The following is an 18,552-nucleotide window of genomic DNA, read 5'->3' as shown; positions in this document are numbered from 1 at the left end:
ATTTCATAAAAATAATGTCACTATGTGCACTTTAGGTACTGTGTTAATCTATTTAGGAAGGCTTTCATTTCAAAAGGAGGAACCTATGCTTGGGCAAGAGCTGTACTTTGAATGAACTACAGGCTTATTCAGTTTAGTTTTTAGGCTAAAGATATTAATATTAGTACCTCTAGATTAGGATGTGTTAGCACCACACTTCAGTTTTCCAGATTGTTTTTTATTGGTTGAGTTGTCTCTATTACTTATTCGTTTCTTTTTAGGCTTTTGCACCAAAGCTTGCAATATTTGAACTGTTTTAGTATCTGAATAAAGTCCCCATCACTTTTATCATACATAGGTACTCAGAATAAAGATTTCATCCAGTTAAATTGAAGCTCTCAAATTTTAAAGGACATTGACCTCTTACTGTTGTAGTTTTGTGGCATGAGGACTATGGAATGCAAATGAGCATAATTGAGGCAGAGCTCAGCCTTCCTGAAGCATTTGTAGTTGTGTCCAGAATACTATCTCTGTAATATGATGGTGCTGAGCATCAGTAGTAAAGCCCTCCAGACTGTAGCTAGCCAAGAGCTAAAGACCTAGACCAATGGGGTGTTAGCAACTGGATTTTCTACTTAAATACCTACATTGGCCTTAGAAATGAGAACTTTTAACAGAAAAGAGATAGTAGTGTTTGGGCTCACCACAAAGAAATTGATCAAAGCAACATGCTTTTCAAGTGTTTGCAGACTAATTAGAGAAATACAAATAGCTGATTTTTTAATTAAAATGTACCTGTTGGTAGATGACAGACTGGATGAGGGGAGCAGAGCTTTTAAAGCAGTGGATGGGAAATGCGACACATCAAGGGGCACAGTGGGCCCCATCTCTACATGCAGTGCCATCAGCCTTCTCCTCTCTTGGATAGTCCAGTGGTTTAAGTGGAGGAGCTTGTCACCTTGTCCTCTTCAACTGAGCATATGCTTTTGCAGTGATTGTCCAGTGCAGCTGACTTTAAATTTCTTCTCTGACTTCTTGTTTTACTTTCTCGCATGAGACACCTATCCCCATTCTTGTTAATACTGTTCATGATGAGAACAATGATGCTAGTGTGTAGTAATTAGCTGACTCGGTTATTTCAAGTGTAACAGTTAAAGTATGTAGACAAAGTTAAAACCTCAGAGCCAAAAAATATACAAATCTCAGCCTGCAAATGGACATTCTAAACCGTGTATTTGTTTTAACTAGTCACATTAACCTCAAAACACATAGCAGTGTCCTAGTTTTAAAAAGACATAAGATTCTTACCAGGACAGGCTAAAAATAGTAGAACAGACCTATATTTGTATACTTTGAAGTGGATCTTCAAGGTACCCTTACTTAATACTTGGGGGTCTGTTCTTTAATAGTTAGTATATTGTTTAATTTGGAGTGAAGAATCACCCAAGAAGATTATGTTTAAAAATATTTAAGAAAGGTATGTACCTACATTGTGATTTTCTAGGCATAATTAAGAATACTAAGAGAAAAATATTCTCAGAACATTTGGCTGCAAAGTGTTGGGTTGGGAAAACCCTATTTGTGGGGTTTTCTAATTATCAGTTATACATTGTTCCATCATTTTGGAAAAAAAGACTGCAAATACCATAGTGATGGTTTGGTTTTTAGGAAAAAGTATGTTTTCTGCTTTCTTTATTTTTTCCCCCGGTAATAGAGATTTTATGTACTTCTGACTTGTGCAGTTGAAGTCACACTTATTCTGCATTCAAATTTTAAATTTTATCTGTTTATCCATCTGTCCCTCTGTACAGTACCTCTTTCCTTCTCTGTTATACTAAAATGGCAGTGCTTCTTGGGACTCTTAGCTGTCCTGAATCTTCCCCATCTTAGTATACATTGGGCTCCCATGCACTTATTCATGCTGTTGATCCAGAATGCTTCTTTGACTTTCCCTTCCATGCACAATAAGTTCATACTTTTATTCTGATTGTTCTATATGCAGTGTATGTCTTGAGTTAATCAATTTATGTCTCTGTTATATCTGCTTTTACTGTGTCCATACGTGTTTGTTCATCCTTCACATAACTGTTGACGTAATTTTGTGAAACAGAAATCTGATATTTTCCTGATATTTTTCAGTGACTTACTAGATTTGAATCAAACACCACATTCTTACTGTGCCCCACAGGTCTCACTTTATCCTTTCTCTCTTGTATTCTACATTTCCGAGTTATTGTCTTGCTATTGGCAGTGTAACACTTTGGCTTTGCACATTGGGAAAACTCCCTCTCAGACCTTCTGTATATGCTGATGCCACCGTTAGAACCGCCTTTCCATTCGGTGACTCCCCTAGTCCTATTTACAATAAGGATCCCCTTAAATGAGTTCTCATCCCTCAACCTAGCCTGATCCTCTTCAGGGTTCCTACCAGAGCCTGCACTTCTTTGGCACATTATATACTGTGATATATCATTTCACAGTTACCTTGTCTGATTTCTGTCTCCCTCAGTAGACTACTTAACATCCTCTGGGATAATGTGAGATTTTTTTTTCTGCCCAATAAATACTAGGCAAAAAGGGTGTTATTTTAATATTTGTTAATGTATTCTGTATAGAATAAGTTTTATTTTAAGGGCTCTTCAAGAGCTAACATTCCTTTGCTTATATTATATTGTATCTGGATGAACCTAGTTTTAATACTCATCGAATTGACTGCTCTAATTTCACTGTATTTGTGTATGGTTTTCTTCTGAAAATAAAAGTGTATGTGTAGAATTTAGCATAGCGGCCTGTAGAGTTGGTAGCTGATGGACGTATGCATGTATATAGCATGGCTTTGGTCTTCAGCTACTGTCAGTTCTTTTATACTTATTTGAGTATTTCACTAAATATTTCTCATGATTCTTTTCTACTTTACCTTTGTTAGCATTTTCTCTCTTTTTTTGGGGGGGGGGAGTTCAAGACAGGGTTTCTCTGTGTTAAGAGCCCATGTTGTCCTGGAACTCACAGATATCCACCTGCCTCTGCATCACAAGTGCTGGGATTAAAGGTGTGTGTGACTACTGCCTCGCAGCATTTTCTAAAAAAATGTTTTTTATATTATTTTGTGTGTGAATGTTTTGTCTGCATGTATGTGTCTGCAGCACATGTGTGCCTGGTGTCCATGAAATGCCAGGAGGTCTTAGATCTCCTGGAACTAGTGTTACAGACAGTTGTGAGGCTCCTTGTGGGTGTTGGGAATTGAACCTTTGTTCTTTGGAAGAACAGAAAGTTCAAGAGTATACTGTGCTTTTAACTCGGAACATCCATCTCTGCAGCCCAAAAGGTAACATTTTTGAGAGAGCTGTGCCTTTTGTAACAGGTAAAATTTGTTCCTCAGGTACTAAATGTCATGTGTGAGCTGAACTTGCACATGAGTTCATGTGTATGGCTCCATTCATTTCTCATAAACGTCTCTGAGATAGGAGTTCATCAGTATTCCAGTTTTGCAGAAGAGATTTTAAGGCACTGAAGCCAAATAACTTGGCAGTGGTTACTTAGGTCATAGAGTCAGGTTCTGAACTGTGGGGATCTGACCCAGGTGTGAATGTTTTTAGTCATCATGCTATGCATGCCTAAATGGGAAGATTATAAGATCCTAATGGAATTGTTCACCTTGTCTAATGTTTGCATGTTAAGAACATGTCTTCTACCTTCAAGTATTTTCTCCTAAATTCATTAATCATTTTACAAGTTGCTGAATGTACTTGTCAATAATTAGCTGATGCTAAGGAATGAAAGGCACAGATTTCTACTTCCTGAATTGATAGAAGGTATGAAACGTTAAATTTGGGTTGGGGTCTGAAACAGTCTGAAGTACCTTGTTAGGTAGGCCCACCTGAGAGGATTATTCTAGGTGGAGAAGGAAACGCCCAACAGAATGCATGACAAAGAGTCTTGATGGGGTGGCAGTGTGCCTGGAAGAGAGTACCAGAAGTCTGGCTTTTCCCCTGACTTTCTGATTTGTCTGGCATGAGATGAAATAATCTAAGGTGCAGATCAATTCTAATAAAATTTTCCTTAAAAATAGCTGAATGAGAAGAGTAGTCCTCCCCTAGGAAACATGAGTCTGTCCTCTCTGGTGTGGTAAGCAGTGGGTATTGCCTCTGATGTCTTAACAGGAAGACTATTGTGCCCTCCCTCCTCTTTTCTGTTGTGAACATTGCAGCAGCCCCTCACCATAATATTGTAGTGGGCATTTGTATGTCTTCATCACGTTCTTTCCCATGGCTCATTATCAGTATTTGTTTCAACTGTGGGGAAATGGTGGAGGAAGTGTCTTTGTTTGATTTCAGGAAGAAAGTGGTTAGTGTTTGTCTATATTTGAAATTATTATTATTATTAATTAATTGAAAATAGTTTCCTTTTAGTTCTTTATTTTATAAGGCTCTTATTTATGGTGAGAAAGATGTTAAATTTTGTCAAAATTTTTTCAACCTCTTGAACATATGAATTTATAAAAGAACAATGTGACCTGTTATGGTGTTTGAAAAATGTTTTTGATGGTGCTAAGGATTGAAACCATGTCATGCAGGTGTGCTAGGCTATACTGAAGCAGTGAGTTGTATGCCCCAGTCTGATATATATTAAGTTTTGGGGGTTAAATCAACTCTGGTGGTTGAATTAGACTGCCCCTCCCCCGACACAATATTTGAATGCTTAGTTCCAAGTTGATGGACTGTTGGGGAAGATTAGGAGATGTGGACTTGTTGGAGTATATGTTTCATTATTGGAGGAGTAGGCTTTGAAATTTCGGTAGCACAGTGTCTTTTTCTCTGTTTGCTGCCTGTGGATCAGGATTTAATGCTCTGAGCTATTTCTCCAGGACTATACCTGCTACCATGCCCATCCCACCACCCCCATCACGATAATAGACTAACTCTGAACCTGCAGCAAGCATCTATTAAAGTGCTTTCTCTTTTAAGAGTTACCTTGTTCATGGTGTCTTTTCACAGCAATAGAACTGTGACTAAGGATGGAGTTGGTGTAAGAAGTGACGTATTGCTGTGACAAGCTTGATCATGTTGTTTGGAGGAATATGAAAGACTTTGGACTAGAAAGAATATTGGGACTTTGGACTAGAAAAATTGATGATGGAAGTTACAAAATAATCCCACACCAGTTCAGAATTATGATAATAAAAGGGTTATTTATTTAACAGAAAAACTTACAGACCACTGTCTTAGGTAACAGTTCTCTGAATGAACAGGAACAGAGTCTAGCAGCTGGAAGCAAGAGAGCAGCAACACTTTTACTACTGCTTTTACAACACCCAAGTGGGCTCTAGCTGCTCATTTACTAACTCTTACATCTAATTTAACCCATCTCCATTAATCTGTGCATCACCATGAGGTCGTGGCCTATCAGCAATTTCAGCACATCTGTCTCCAGCGGCTCCATGGCTTCTCCCTAACTCCTCCTTCTTTCTCCCAGCATCCAGTTTAATTTTCCCCACCTAGCTCTGTTCCCCTATAGCTCTACTATACGCCCAAAGCAGTTCCTTTATTAACCAATGATAAACACGGCATACAGAGGAGAATCCCACATCACAGATTGTCATTATCAAAGTATTGATGCTTCATTAAACAAGTGGGAAAATGTTTCTCAACTATGCTTTTGTGTTACCAAAGATTGAATCACAGATTCAATGCAATGCCCATCAAAATCCTACCAAAATTCTTCACAGACCTCGAAAGAACAGTACTCAACTTCATTTGGAAAAACAAAAAGCCCAGGATAGCCAAAATAATCCTGTACAATAAAAGAACTTCTGGAGGCATCACAATCCTTGTCTTCAAACTCTACTACAGAGCTACAGTACTGAAAACAGCCTGGTACTGGCATAAGAACAGACAGGAGGACCAATGGAACCGAATAGAAGACCTGGATATCAATCCACACATCTTCGAACACCTGATTTTTGACAAAGAAGCAAAAGATATCAAATGGAAAAAAGAAAGCATATTTAACAAGTGGTTCTGGCATAACTGGATATCAACACGTAGAAGAATGAAAATAGACCCATATCTATCACCATGCACAAAACTCAAGTCCAAATAGATCAAAGACCTCAACACAAAGCCAGCCACACTGAACCTTACAGAAAAAGTGGGAAGTACACTTGAATGCATTGGCACAGGAGACCACTTCCTAAATATAACCCCAGCAGCACAGACCCTGAGAGAAACAATTAATAAATGGGACCTCCTGAAACTGAAAAGCTTCTGTAAAGCAAAGGACACGGTCAACAAGACAAAACGACAGCCTACAGAATGGGGAAAGATCTTCACTAACTCCATATCAGACAGAGGTCTGATCTCCAAAATATACAAAGAACTCAAGAAATTGGTCATCAAAAGAACGCATAATCAAATTTAAAAAAAGGAGTACAGACCTAAACAGAGAACTCTCAACAGAGGAATCTAAAATGGCTGAAAGACACTTAAGGAAATGTTCAACATCCTTAGTCATCAAAGAAATTCAAATCAAAACAACTTTTGAGATTCCATCTTAACACCTGTAAGCATGGCCAAGATCAAAAACATTGATGACAACTTATGCTGGAGAGGTTGTGGGGAAAAGGGAATACTCCTGAATTGCTGGTGGGAATGCAAACTGTTACAACCCCTTTGGATGTCAGTGTGGTGATTTCTCAGAAAATTAGGAAACAACCTTCCTCAAGATCCAGTAATAGCCACTTTTGGGTATATATCCAAAGGATGCTCAATTGTGCCACAAAGACATGTGCTCAACTACGTTCATAGCAGCTTTGTTTGTCATAGCCAGAACCTGGAAACAACCTAAATGCCATTTGATTGAAGAATGGATAAGAAAAATATGGTACATTTACACAATGGAGTACTACACAGCAGAAAAAAATAACGACAGCTTGAATTTTGTAGGCAAATGGATGGAACTAGAAAACATCATTTTGAGTGAGGTAACCCAGACACAGAAAGACAATTATCACATGTACTCATTCATAGGTGGTTTTTAAACATAAATCTAAGAAAGCCAGCCTACAAACCACAATCCCAGAGAGCTTAGACAACAACGAGGACACTAAGAGATAGATCTAATCAACATGGGAAGTAGAAAGTATAAAAAGACAAGATCTCCTGAGTAAATTGGGAGCATGGGGACCTTGGGAGAGGTCTGAAGGGGAGAGGGGGAGGCAGGGAGGGGAGCAGAGAAAAATGTAGAGCTTAATAAAAAATATAAACATCAATAAAAAAAGAATTGAATCAGTTTCATAAGTACTAGATCCCTAGCAGCTACCTCTCCAACTTCCCTCATGGGATTTGACTCCTTAATTATAATTGTTTTTATGCATTAAGTAATCTTTTGTGTTTTTCTCCCAGCTGAACTGAAAACTCTTCTAGGATGTATCTGGTTTTGCTTCATGTTTGCTTTTAATTAATTACTTGGATTAGTAGTAGATCTTTTTTTGATATGCAAGGCCCTGGTTACTCTCCATAGTACCACATGCACAAATGCAGCTCACTTACCTTTTGTATATGCATGCCTACTACACAGTAATAGTAGCTTAGTAAATATTGTCAGAATTAGTCTGTTGGAAGGTGTGGCCTATTCCTTTGCCTGTAAGAGACAAGATGAATGAATGAATCAGTAAGGTTGCTGGTCATGCATTGCAACTGGGCTTTTGCTGAGTCATAGGGAGTGGTAGCCCTTGATGTGTGCTGTGATCAGCAGGCCCTGGTGCCACAGTCATGGTGAGCAAAGAAAGTTTACAGCTGCCTGGGGTGAAACCAACATGTACACCAGGGGTACAGTGTTAAACAAGTCTTGCAGGTGGTAGTGTTCTCTTAGATCTCTTTTAGATGGAAAATAATAAATACAGTGAGGAAGTTGTGATGCAGCCCAGCAGTGTCAGGGTCAGGGTGTTATATCCCACAAGCTTGAAGTTTCACATAGACCACTCTGGGGTCATTTCAACGTACATTCTTCTTATAAGCTCCCTTTTAATTCATATGCATACTTGGAGAAACAGATATTTAGTGTAGGGGATGAAAACAGATGTTTGAGCAATAATATTAGGTTTCTTAAGCTCTGTAACTTCAGAGTGCCCTATTGTCTTTACTTGTAACGATGTCGTATTGCTACTAGTAACTTAGTTCAAGAAGTAAGTGTGTGGGTCACTTGAAGGAAATGAATTAACAGGGTAGTTATGCCACACATAACATGATTTTCCAGAGCATGTTGTAGACATAGTTGAACCACTAGTTCTTGCTGGGACCCTGTAGCATCAGTGATGCTGCAGAATGAGGAAGATGACTTGCTGAAAATGTGAATGGTGGTAGCACGAATAATAATAGCCCAGTGACAGATACTGGGATTCAACCTGAAGATCAAAAAGCAAAGCCACCAACCACTGGCTCTTACCTCCAGCTCAGATCAAAAATGGAGATCTTGTCTCCGCAAATCCTGAAGACTCCACACCCCATATTTCACACTCCACTCAGTTCCCATCTTTTCATATTTATATTTCTCTCTCTGCACAGCCATGTCACTCCCATCTCCACCTTCCTAGTGCTCGGATTAAAGGCGGGTTACCCCAAGTGCTGGGGTCACCTTTATGTGAGCTCTGTTCCTCTTTTAGATTGAGTCAATCTTATGTAGCCCCAGGGTGGCCTTGAACTCACAGAGATCTGTCTCCCAAATCCTGAGATTAAAGGTGTGTGCCACCGCTCCCTGGCCTGTATGGCTGACTGATATGACTGCTCTCTGATCTTCAGGCAACTTTATTTATTAAAACACAAATAATATACCACTATAAATGGTGACAACTTGGGAATTTGTGTTCATTATTCCCCATTATTAACCACTAGACAAAACGAAGAAGCAAATGGGATTCAAATAACTGAATGTCTAAGGTGACTGTGTGGCTTATTGTGGACTTTTTTTCTGTGTGATGTTGCAGGTAGGTTCTCCTAGGTTACTGGGCTTTTAGCCTTTAGTTCAGAATTTCCACCTAAAGCATGGGTGTGGACTAGTTTTGTTTGGTCTATTCCTCTGCTTCTAAAGTCACAGTCACTTACTACCTTTGTGTGATCTGCAGTAATTGTAAAGGGAAGTCTCTTTTTGTATTTCTGGTGCCTCCTTTGCTAGATAAGAGATTTATTGATAAATATGATTGATAGGGTGGAGGAAGAGAGTTCAACACACTAAGAGCTTTCAGGTATTCAGGAATTTCCACTTGCCTAGAGGCCTACGATTAGGGAAAAAGGGAGATAGATAGATAGATAGATAGATAGATAGATAGATAGATAGATAGATAGATGTATATATATATATATATATATATATATATTTAATTCCATAGCCAATTAGGAATGAGCTGTTTCTCATCTACCATGTCTTCAAATTCATCTGCATGAAATTTGGTGAGGTCTCACTTCTTTGAGATGTTGATCTTCTGGTGGCCAGGGAACGTGAACTTGCCTTTACCCAGCAGCTCAGTCACATGTTCTGTATTCTGCAGCTTGGTGTGGATGGGCATGATGACTTGACTAGTGTGAACTTGGTCATTGTGTCCTTGGGCTTCCCAAAACCCACTGGGGTCTAGACTGGGGACAACAGGAGATCAGAGATGGGAATATCAATCAGAAAGTTTTCTCCAAGGCTCCTGAGAAAATTTAGTACAAGTAATAGGCTGCATACACGACCAGAGAGGCCAGTTTACAGCACTTGCACACCAGGCCCCCACGAGGAAAAGAACCCGATTGGCTTAATTGGCTGCATATACTCTCCTGTAGCATTTATACCCAATGTGGATTGAGTATCAAATCTTCTTACCGTTTTGACTTAGGGCTACCCAACCCTTTTCAAGAAGTGAAAAGAAGTATAGGCAGTAAGACTCCAGTAAGACCATGAGATGTTTCCTGTTGATTCAAGACAGACCCAAAGCAAACAATCCAGCAGCCCCATCCAGGAAGCAGTTGAATTCTTGGCTAAGCCTGACTTCAGCCTGACAGTCTGGTTGAGGATTTAGAGCCCCTGATGCTTGGCTAGTATGCTATTAAGTATGGCCTACATATGTGCCCAGTCCAAATTGGATAAGGCCAGTGACTTTCTGTAAGCATTTGGAAACCTTTATAGCAGCCTTATGGACATATCGTGTTTATTAGCTCTAATGATAGAAACCTAATTCTCAGTTTTGATATTTTTCTTTTTAAGTTCACTTCCCTGGAAAGTCTTCTTTATTGTATTTTATAAAAGCATTGTCCTGGAGTGGAGAGTAGGGTGCTTTAGTGCTTTCTTAGTATGCTAGCATGTGTGAGGCCATAGTTCAACTCTTGCCACCACCACCACCAACAGCATCAGCAACAGCCATGGCCTTGGTGTGTGACAGATTTAAAATTAAAACACAGGTTGGTCCTTTCTCACAAATGGTTTGAGAGTACTGAGTATAAACCAATTTCAAGTCTTTGATTTCCTCTTAAAATTTCATTTCATTTTTTTTTAGATTCATTTATTTTATGTGAATGAATGTTTTGCTTACATGTATGTCTGTGTACCGGGTGCATGTCTGGTGCTAGCAGAGGTCAGAAGAGGTTGTTGGACCCCCTGGGACTGAATTACAGATGGTTGTGAACCACCATGTGGGTGCTGGGTCCTCTTGTAAGAGCAAGTTCTCTTAACTGCAGAGCCATCTCCAGCCTTGAGACAGCTTTTTGAAAAAGTTTTTTTTTTTCCCTTTTAAACTTTTTTTGCAGTGTATAAAAGTAACTGATTCCTGTGGCTGGTTAATACAGAGACGTGTTTAAAGGGGCAACTTGCCAGCATATTCAGGAGGATAGAGGTTGGACACAGATCCTGTGAAAAACCATAGTTCTGTGGAGGGGAAGGTGGAGATCTTTTTCACAAGACACATTCAGAGAATTGGTTTCTCCACTTTAGTTTTTAGCAGAGGTTCAGAAATAAATGCAGAACCATACAAATAAGGCAGAGGGGTTTGTCTGTTGGTAGAAATGGACTACCTAGTGTAACAGAAGACCCATTGGAACTCTCCTTGAGCTCTCCACCAAAGTCTCCAAGAGATCAGGATTTGAGAAGTCTGTATGCTAACAGAAAGACAAACCTACAGATAGATAGAGGCTGCCTGGAAGGAATGATGGTAGAAGTGCTTGTTTGACAGGTTATAGCACTAATACAATTTTGTCAAGTGTTACCATAAGACAAAGGCACATTCTGTCATGGAAAGTGGCCTCTCCTGGTAAGTCTGGATTAGAGCTTATCTTATTTTATTTTATTTTTTTTTAAGGTCTGGCCTTTTTGAAATCCGTTCTGGGCTTGGTTGTGGAGTTTGAGATACAGAGGTGTATAGTTGGAGTGTCCTCCTTTTGGCCTTGCTTTTTCTTGGCCTGTGTGATATTTCCTATGATACCTTCATTACTAATGGTTTCTCTCAACACATTTTATTTTCTTAAAAATGGGATCTGCCGTATTATTCTGGCTGACGTTAAACTCCAGGACTCAAGTGCTTCCTGTTATCCTAATGTAGCTGGGGCTATATTACAAGAAGTACTGTGCCCAGTTGTGCATTGAAGTGCCATACTTGCCCTTTCTCCCTTCCTACCCTTTCCTTCTTGGCTCTGTCTAGACCATGTGTGTTTAATATCACTAGCCTCCATTTTCAACTTGTGGGTTTTTTTTCATGTATAAGCAAATACATTGATTTCTTTCTTTTTTTCGTACAGAGAGTATTCCCCAGCCATCATTTATATTTTGATTTTAAACTTAATAGTATATCCTAATAGTCAATAGTACAGGGATTATGGTTATTTGAATAAGAATGGCCCCATGGGCGTATATATTTGAGTGTGTAGTCACATGGGAGTGGCACTACTTGAGAAAGATAAGGAGGTGTGGTCTTGCTGGAGTAGGTATGACTTCGTTGGAAGTGTGTCACTGGGGGAGGGTTTTGAGGTTAGGATCACTTGAACTCTGTTGCTGTTATGAACAATGTTGTCTCAAACATTCATGGCCAAGTATTTATGTGGATATGTGTTTTCAGTTTCTTGGAAGTACTCTTAGTGGTGGAATTTTCAGGGGTCATGTAGTGGTTCTGTTTAGCCATTTGAGGACCTGTTGGATGGCTTTTATGTTGATTGTGCTGTTTTACATTCCTGCTACCTGAAGCATACAAGGGCTCCTGTTTTCTATATTCTTGCCAACATAGGTAGTATCTTTTGTAAAAAGTAAATTTCTCACAACTTTCTAAAGAGTTTCTAAAATATTAATGGTGTTGATCCTACTTCCTGTGATGTTTATGGCATATATACTTTTATGTTTGTGTTGTCTACTTTTTAAATTGAAACTTTTTAAATATATCACTTTTCTCCTTTCCCGTCCTCATTCCAACCCTTCTTCTACTTCCATTCTCTCTATGATTGATGGCCTCTTTCTTCTTATTATTACATATATATATATACATATGCATATATGCATATGTATATAAATATAATTTGCTGAGTCTGTTTTGTGATATATATAAATATAAATTGTGATATATATAAAACTTGGGGGCTGACTGTTTTATATTAGATTACCTATTAAGGACCTCATCTCTGGGAGAGGTTACATTTCCCCTACTCAGCAGTCACTAATTGCTGTAGTTTTTTGTATATGGGTGGGACCCTCAACAACAGATACATCTCTAGCACAGTTTCTACACCTATGGCAGGGAACATTTAGAAGAGAGGACAGAAAGACTGTAAGAACAAGAGGAACAGGAAGTCATTTTCAGTTAAAAATGATAGGGAAGTGATACCATTTTTTGAACAATATGGCTGCAGGTGTTTGTGTACATGGGAATGCAGAAACCAGAGCAGGGTATCAGGTGCCTTTCAATAAGGTGTTTGACACCTTATTATCTTGAGAGAGGTTACCTTACTGAATCAGAAGCTGACCCTTTGGCCAGCCAGTGACCACTGAGAATCTACACATCTCTGCTTCGTTGCTAGGGTTACAGGCATATGTAACTGTGCCCAGTTTGTTACTTGGGTGTTGGGGATTTGAACTCAGGTACTAATGACTTCAGAGCAGGTGCTCTGAACTATCTTCTACCTTGTTTTACTGTTTTTATTTGCCCATATTTGGAATGTATAAAACTTAAATTTTATTTGAAGTAAAGAAAAAAAACTTTGAAGTAAGTTCTTGAAAGTAGGCAGCAGACTCGCACCTTTGCCTTTATACTGATGTATTCTTACAAATGAAAAGTAGGTTTAAAGAAAGGAAGGGGTATCAACAATATCTTATTTTAAACAAGCCAATGAAGTTTTGACATTGTTCGATAGGAATCTGGTCCTTTAACAGATTTTTTTTTTTTAAAGCTGGCATTTAAGGTTATTCTCTTATATCAGGCCCTGGGTGTAGAGAGCACAGTGATTGTGTGGGATTGCTAAGTCCCTATTCAACTTAAGTATTTTGTGCATGGAATGCAGAATGGAGACTAGAAGAAAGTGTTGGTAACATAATTGTCAGATTGTAATTGCTACTCATGTACACTGAAAAATCTTTTTTCTTTTTTCTCTCTCAACAGAATATGACAGATACCTAGCATCTAGCAAAAGAATGGCAGCTGCTTATCTTGACCCAAACTTGAATCATACACCAAGTTCAAGTTCTAAGACTCACCTGGGTACTGGCATGGAACGGTCCCCTGGTGCAATGGAGCGAGTATTAAAGGTCTTTCATTATTTTGAAAGTGGCAGTGAGCCAACCACCTGGGCCAGTATTATCAGGCATGGAGATGCTACTGATGTCAGGGTAAGTATGTCTTTTTCATGACATTTTAAAATAGTTATGTTTCAGTGGCATACGACCCCCTTCCCCGCCAAAAAAAAAAAAAAAAGAGATGAAATAGTTTTTATTTAATGTCTTAGAACTTCCCATGTTACAGAGACATTAACCTTTTCTTTCTGATATACACCAAAGGGCTAGGGATAGAGGTGGTCAGTGTTAGAGCATTTGCCTAATAGTGTGAGGCTTTGGGTTTGCTTCCCCAGTATTTGGCAGGGAGGACATTGCGAATATATGACTTCTGTTTTCTTAGGAAAATCGTCACTAGATCACATTTTAATCATGTACTGCAATTTACTTGTTTTTCCACTTAATTATTTTAGCCTTTGGAAAGGTACAAAGAACCAGTGCAATTAAGATAACTTCTGATCTAGTAAAATCAAGTGATTTTTCTAGGTGTTGTTAATTTAGGAGTGCTCCCATATCTTCAGGTAGAGTAATTTCCTTAAAAACAACATTGATTATATGATGTTTTTAAACACTATTATGTTGTAGGAATCTAAAAAGGTCTATATTTGTCAGCTTTCTATCACTGTAATGAAATTTCTGAATCAGTTAAGGTTGATTTTTGGCTCCTATTTTGAGATTCTACTAATGAAAGTGGTCCTGTTGCTTTCAGCCTTCTGGCAAGGTCACATAACATAGTAGGAGCTACCTGGTGCAAACTGCTCCATCTCTGAGTCAGGAAGAAGAGACTTTAGCCCCCCCTCAAGGATATTCTAGCTATCTGTTGATCCTAGAAGTATCCTTAACCATACTAGAAGGCACTAACCATAGCAAAGCCTCTTTAGAAGCTTTTGCCTTTATAGCATAGAATCTGTAGGGTAGAGATGTGGCCAAGTGTAGAATACTCCCCTGCATGCTGTCTGGGTGCTGGGAAACTTAAAGGTGGGTCCAGCACCCAAATGGAGGAGCTAGCACTGCAAAGGTCCCCAGGTTTGTAAGGGGGGAGCTTGTAATTCAGACTTAGGAGGGGACAGGCAAGGCAAAGGGGAGAGTGTTTCTGAAAGTTAGGTATAAACAGGTAGTATAAGGATTTCAGAAAATGGAGTTGGTGTGGGTTTCCAGGAGGCACTACTGTGGTGAGGTATTGAAGAAGCATTTAGCTTCTCAGCTCTCTTTTTATTTGTATTCAGTTTCAGAGACAGACGTTTTTAGTGACAAGGTTCGCTTAGATAAGGCTTCTCCTTTTTTTCTTTTTAACCATAATCAGTTAATTTAGATTCCTTTTCTGTTTTATTCAAATAGATTGATAGATTTGATTTAAAGCTAAATTCTTTTGTGAGTTACACTTTTCTGTTACCTCTGTAAAATCACTGTTTTGATGGACTATGTAGATGGATTAATTATTAAAAGGAGTATGTGGGGAAAAAAGGATTATGTGGGAAGTACTCATTTTAGGGATATGGAGTTGGAGTAATCTTCTCTATCTTGAAGACCATTTTCAGATTTTTGTGTAACTCCTCAGTATGATGAAGCCTCTTGTCTCCTGGTGGTATGATCTGATCTTTGAGAGGGATACATGGGCATTTGCTGTATGTTTGAGTGCCCAAATGTTAACCGAGGTTAAGTGTAAGCTATGTGTCCAACCATGATTATTGTATACTCTGACACTCTGATTTGTTCAAACTTAAACAACTCAGGAGCCCTGTTAGCAGATAGCATATACAGTTTTTTTAATATATTTTTTATTGATATTTATTGAACTCTACATTTTTTTCTGTTCCCCTCCCTGCCTACTCCCCTTTCCCCCTTCAACCCTCTCCCAAGGCCCTGTTTCTGTATATCCTGGTCTGGCTCCCCTCCTGCAGAAGTCCCTGGCTTGGAGTTGGACCTGTTCTGGTGGAGATCGCTGACTCCATATCTGGTCACTGGCTCATTCCTGATCCGCCAGTGTCCTGGGACTGGGTTGGCTCCCAGGGACTGGATTTGCTCCTGGTTTCTGCTCCCTGTGGAGCTTGTTCGCTCTCTGTCCTAGGTAGCTGGTTCTGTCTCACTCCAGTTTTGCAGTACAGGCCTTCTTGGAAAGAACTTTTATGTGGTAAAATGAGCATGAACAAAGTGAACCCAGACTTGTTACTCTAGTCTCTTTTGTACCTGTCTTAAGTATTCACAATTTCTGAATTTTTTTATGTGCATTGGTGTTTTGTCCACATTCATATCTGTGTGAGGGTGTCAGATACCTTGGAACTGTAGGTACAGATAGTTGTGAGCTGCCATGTGAGTGCTGGGAATGGAACATGGGTCTTCTGTAAGAGCAACCAATGCTCTTAAGCACTGAGCCACCTTTCCAGCTCTAACTGAGTCTTTACATTTTCTTAAGGGTTTAGTCATGATCTTGTTCTACTTTTACCTCCTCTGTTCTGTATTGAGCTATTGGTTTAAATTTCCATCCATAATTCTGCTGACTGTACTTCCCTTCATAGCACTTTGATTTTTGTGTTTTCTGTGTAGTCATGCTGCCCACAAACAAAAAAGACAAAAAGCAGATAAAAAAAGGATATATCAGCCCTGGATGGAGTTTTTGTTGGTGCCGTTTTCCCCAGTAGCAAGTATACTCCTCATTTCTTTGTGTCACCTTTCAATAATTCTTAGAATATTTTAGACTTTTTTTCTGTTTTATATGTTGTGATGATTTCTGTTGATTTGTGATGTGTACTGAGAGATCCCATGGAGACATTGCATCTGACTTGAATTCGAGTGTTAGCACCTATGCTTTGAACTACCTTTTGTGACTGTTGCCTTTTGTTTGAAGTGTTTGTTTCTTATCTGAGTCTTTACTGAAGGACCCTAAGCCTTAAACAGTAAATAACTTAATTATGAGAGGACCTGGAAAACCAGGACTTCTCATGGCTGGGAATTGCTTAGGCAAATGGTTCCTTCAAACAACAGGCCTTTTCTTTTTCTTTTTTCTTTTTTTATGATTTATTTATTTATTATGTGTGCAATGTTTTTGCCTGCATGTATTCATGCAGAACAGAAGAGGGCACTATATCTTATTATAGATGGCTGTGAGCCATCATGTGGTTTCTGGGAATTGATCTCAGAGCCTGGAAGAGCAGCCAGTGCTGTTAACCTAACCTCTGAACCATCGCTCTAGCCCAAAAATCCTGCCCCCCGCCCCCACCCCACCCCGAAAAGGTTTCTTTCTGTATCTTTCAAGCCTGTTCTTGAACTTATTCTGTAGATCAGGCTGGCCTTGAACTCAAAGAGATCCACCTACCTCTGAGTCCTGCGATTAAAGGCAGGCACCACCACTGCCCGGCTAGATAAGAGGTTTTGATATGTGGAAATTGCTTACTACAGGAGTAAATTAGGTAACAATAAAAAAGCATTTTACAAAGCCAAGGACCATCAGTTTACCAGATGCTGATTCCCCTGCTGTTTTTGCTAAACCTAAATTCATCCTAGAGTGATCCTTTTTCTTGCATGGACCCACGCAAAATAGACGACATTTGGCGCCCTTGGTGGAAGAATTAGGGTCACTCTAGCATGGATTTAAGGCTTTTGTCAAGCAGAGGGCAGTCAGTTCACTAGAAGCTGATTGACCCTGCTGCTTTAGCTAAAATCTAAAAATTTTCCATTAACCTATGCAAAACAGAATACTGACAGGTATTTATTTAAATTGTTTTAGGGATCTACAAACCATACCTGTATAAGAAAGCAAAATAAATAAGTTATGTGTATGTGCTGACTCCTTCACCTTAGTCATACACCACCTCTTTTCTCTAGGCTCCCTGTTCCTTGAGATGTAGTATTGTTGAAATGATGCTAGTCATCTTTTATTGGTCTCCAGGGGTACAAGTGAAATGAAGACTTGGATTTCTCATTTATAATCTAAAGCTAGAAGTGCTTAACCTTTGTGAGGAAGGCACATGGAAAGTCAAGACAGTACAAAGTTAGACCTCTAGAGTTAGACAATGCTATGCTGTCAATACAAAGGAAAATCCTAGGAGTCAACGTCATTTTCCAGTTACACAAGAGTGCTGTGACAATGATGTGGTTTATTGTTAATAAGGAGAAAACTCGAGCACCCTGGATAGAAGCTCAAACCAGTAATAATACTCCCTTAAGACAAAGCCTGATCCAGATCCTGTGAAGGTTGAGAGAGAAGAGGCCACCTTAGAACAGTTTTCAAGTAGCAAAGGTTGGTTCATGAAGTTTAAGAACTTAAAGCAAAATCTGTTAGAAGAGTTAGTGAAGGAGCAAGTGCTGACCTAGAAGCTACAGTGCAGTATCCAGAAGACCTAGCTAGGTTGCTAGGCTAACCAAGACTTTTTAAATATAAATGAAACCGCTTTTTAGTAGAAGATGCCATCTAGAATTCTCATAGGTAGTGGGGAAGAGCCAGTGTCTGGCTTCAAAATTCAAACAACAGAGCTAAAGAGGTTAAAGAGAGTTTGCTATTCTTCAGAAGATTTTGGCTTCTGAGATTCCAATGCCCTGTTTTGGCCTTCATGGCCACTTGCACATACACATCCACAAGGTCACACAATATACACAAATAAAAATAAAATAAACTGAAATAACATAGGGCTAAACAGATGGCCTAAAGGTTAAGAGTGTACAGCTCTGGCAGAAAGATTATTGGTTCACAATCACATTTAACTCTAACTAGTGAATCCAGCTCCATCTTCTGGCTTCTGCAGGTACCTACACTTCTAGAGGACTTTGCTAGGACAAGAAATCATCACTATTGTCTAAGCAAAA

At 39.2% G+C, this 18,552-nt stretch overlaps 1 protein-coding gene and 1 non-coding gene across 13 annotated transcripts in view; one reads left to right on the top strand and one right to left on the bottom strand.

The window, feature by feature from the left end:
* Ptk2 (protein tyrosine kinase 2) overlaps nucleotides 1–18,552 on the top strand; it is a 192,908-nt gene that overhangs the window by 41,670 nt on the left and 132,686 nt on the right. For 10 of the 12 annotated variants that reach the window (XM_087898836.1, XM_087898840.1, XM_085678897.2 and 7 more), the window contains one exon: nucleotides 13,583–13,809. In XM_087898836.1, coding sequence (XP_087754962.1) covers nucleotides 13,583–13,809 — 227 coding nt within the window. Of the gene's footprint in view, nucleotides 1–13,582; nucleotides 13,810–18,552 lie in introns of those variants that run through there. The other 2 variants (XM_085678896.2, XM_085678898.2) reach the window with 2 other exon arrangements.
* LOC125415285 (small nucleolar RNA SNORA70) lies at nucleotides 9,648–9,780 on the bottom strand. The gene has a single exon (XR_007236601.3). It is a non-coding gene; the product is annotated as a small nucleolar RNA SNORA70 (small nucleolar RNA).

This window comes from Myodes glareolus, chromosome 19 (genome assembly GCF_982192425.1).
Source record: "Myodes glareolus chromosome 19, mMyoGla1.1, whole genome shotgun sequence".
Lineage (NCBI taxonomy): Eukaryota > Metazoa > Chordata > Mammalia > Rodentia > Cricetidae > Myodes > Myodes glareolus.
The sequence above is the reverse complement of the archived record's forward strand: the minus strand, read 5'-3'. Positions and strand labels throughout refer to the sequence as shown.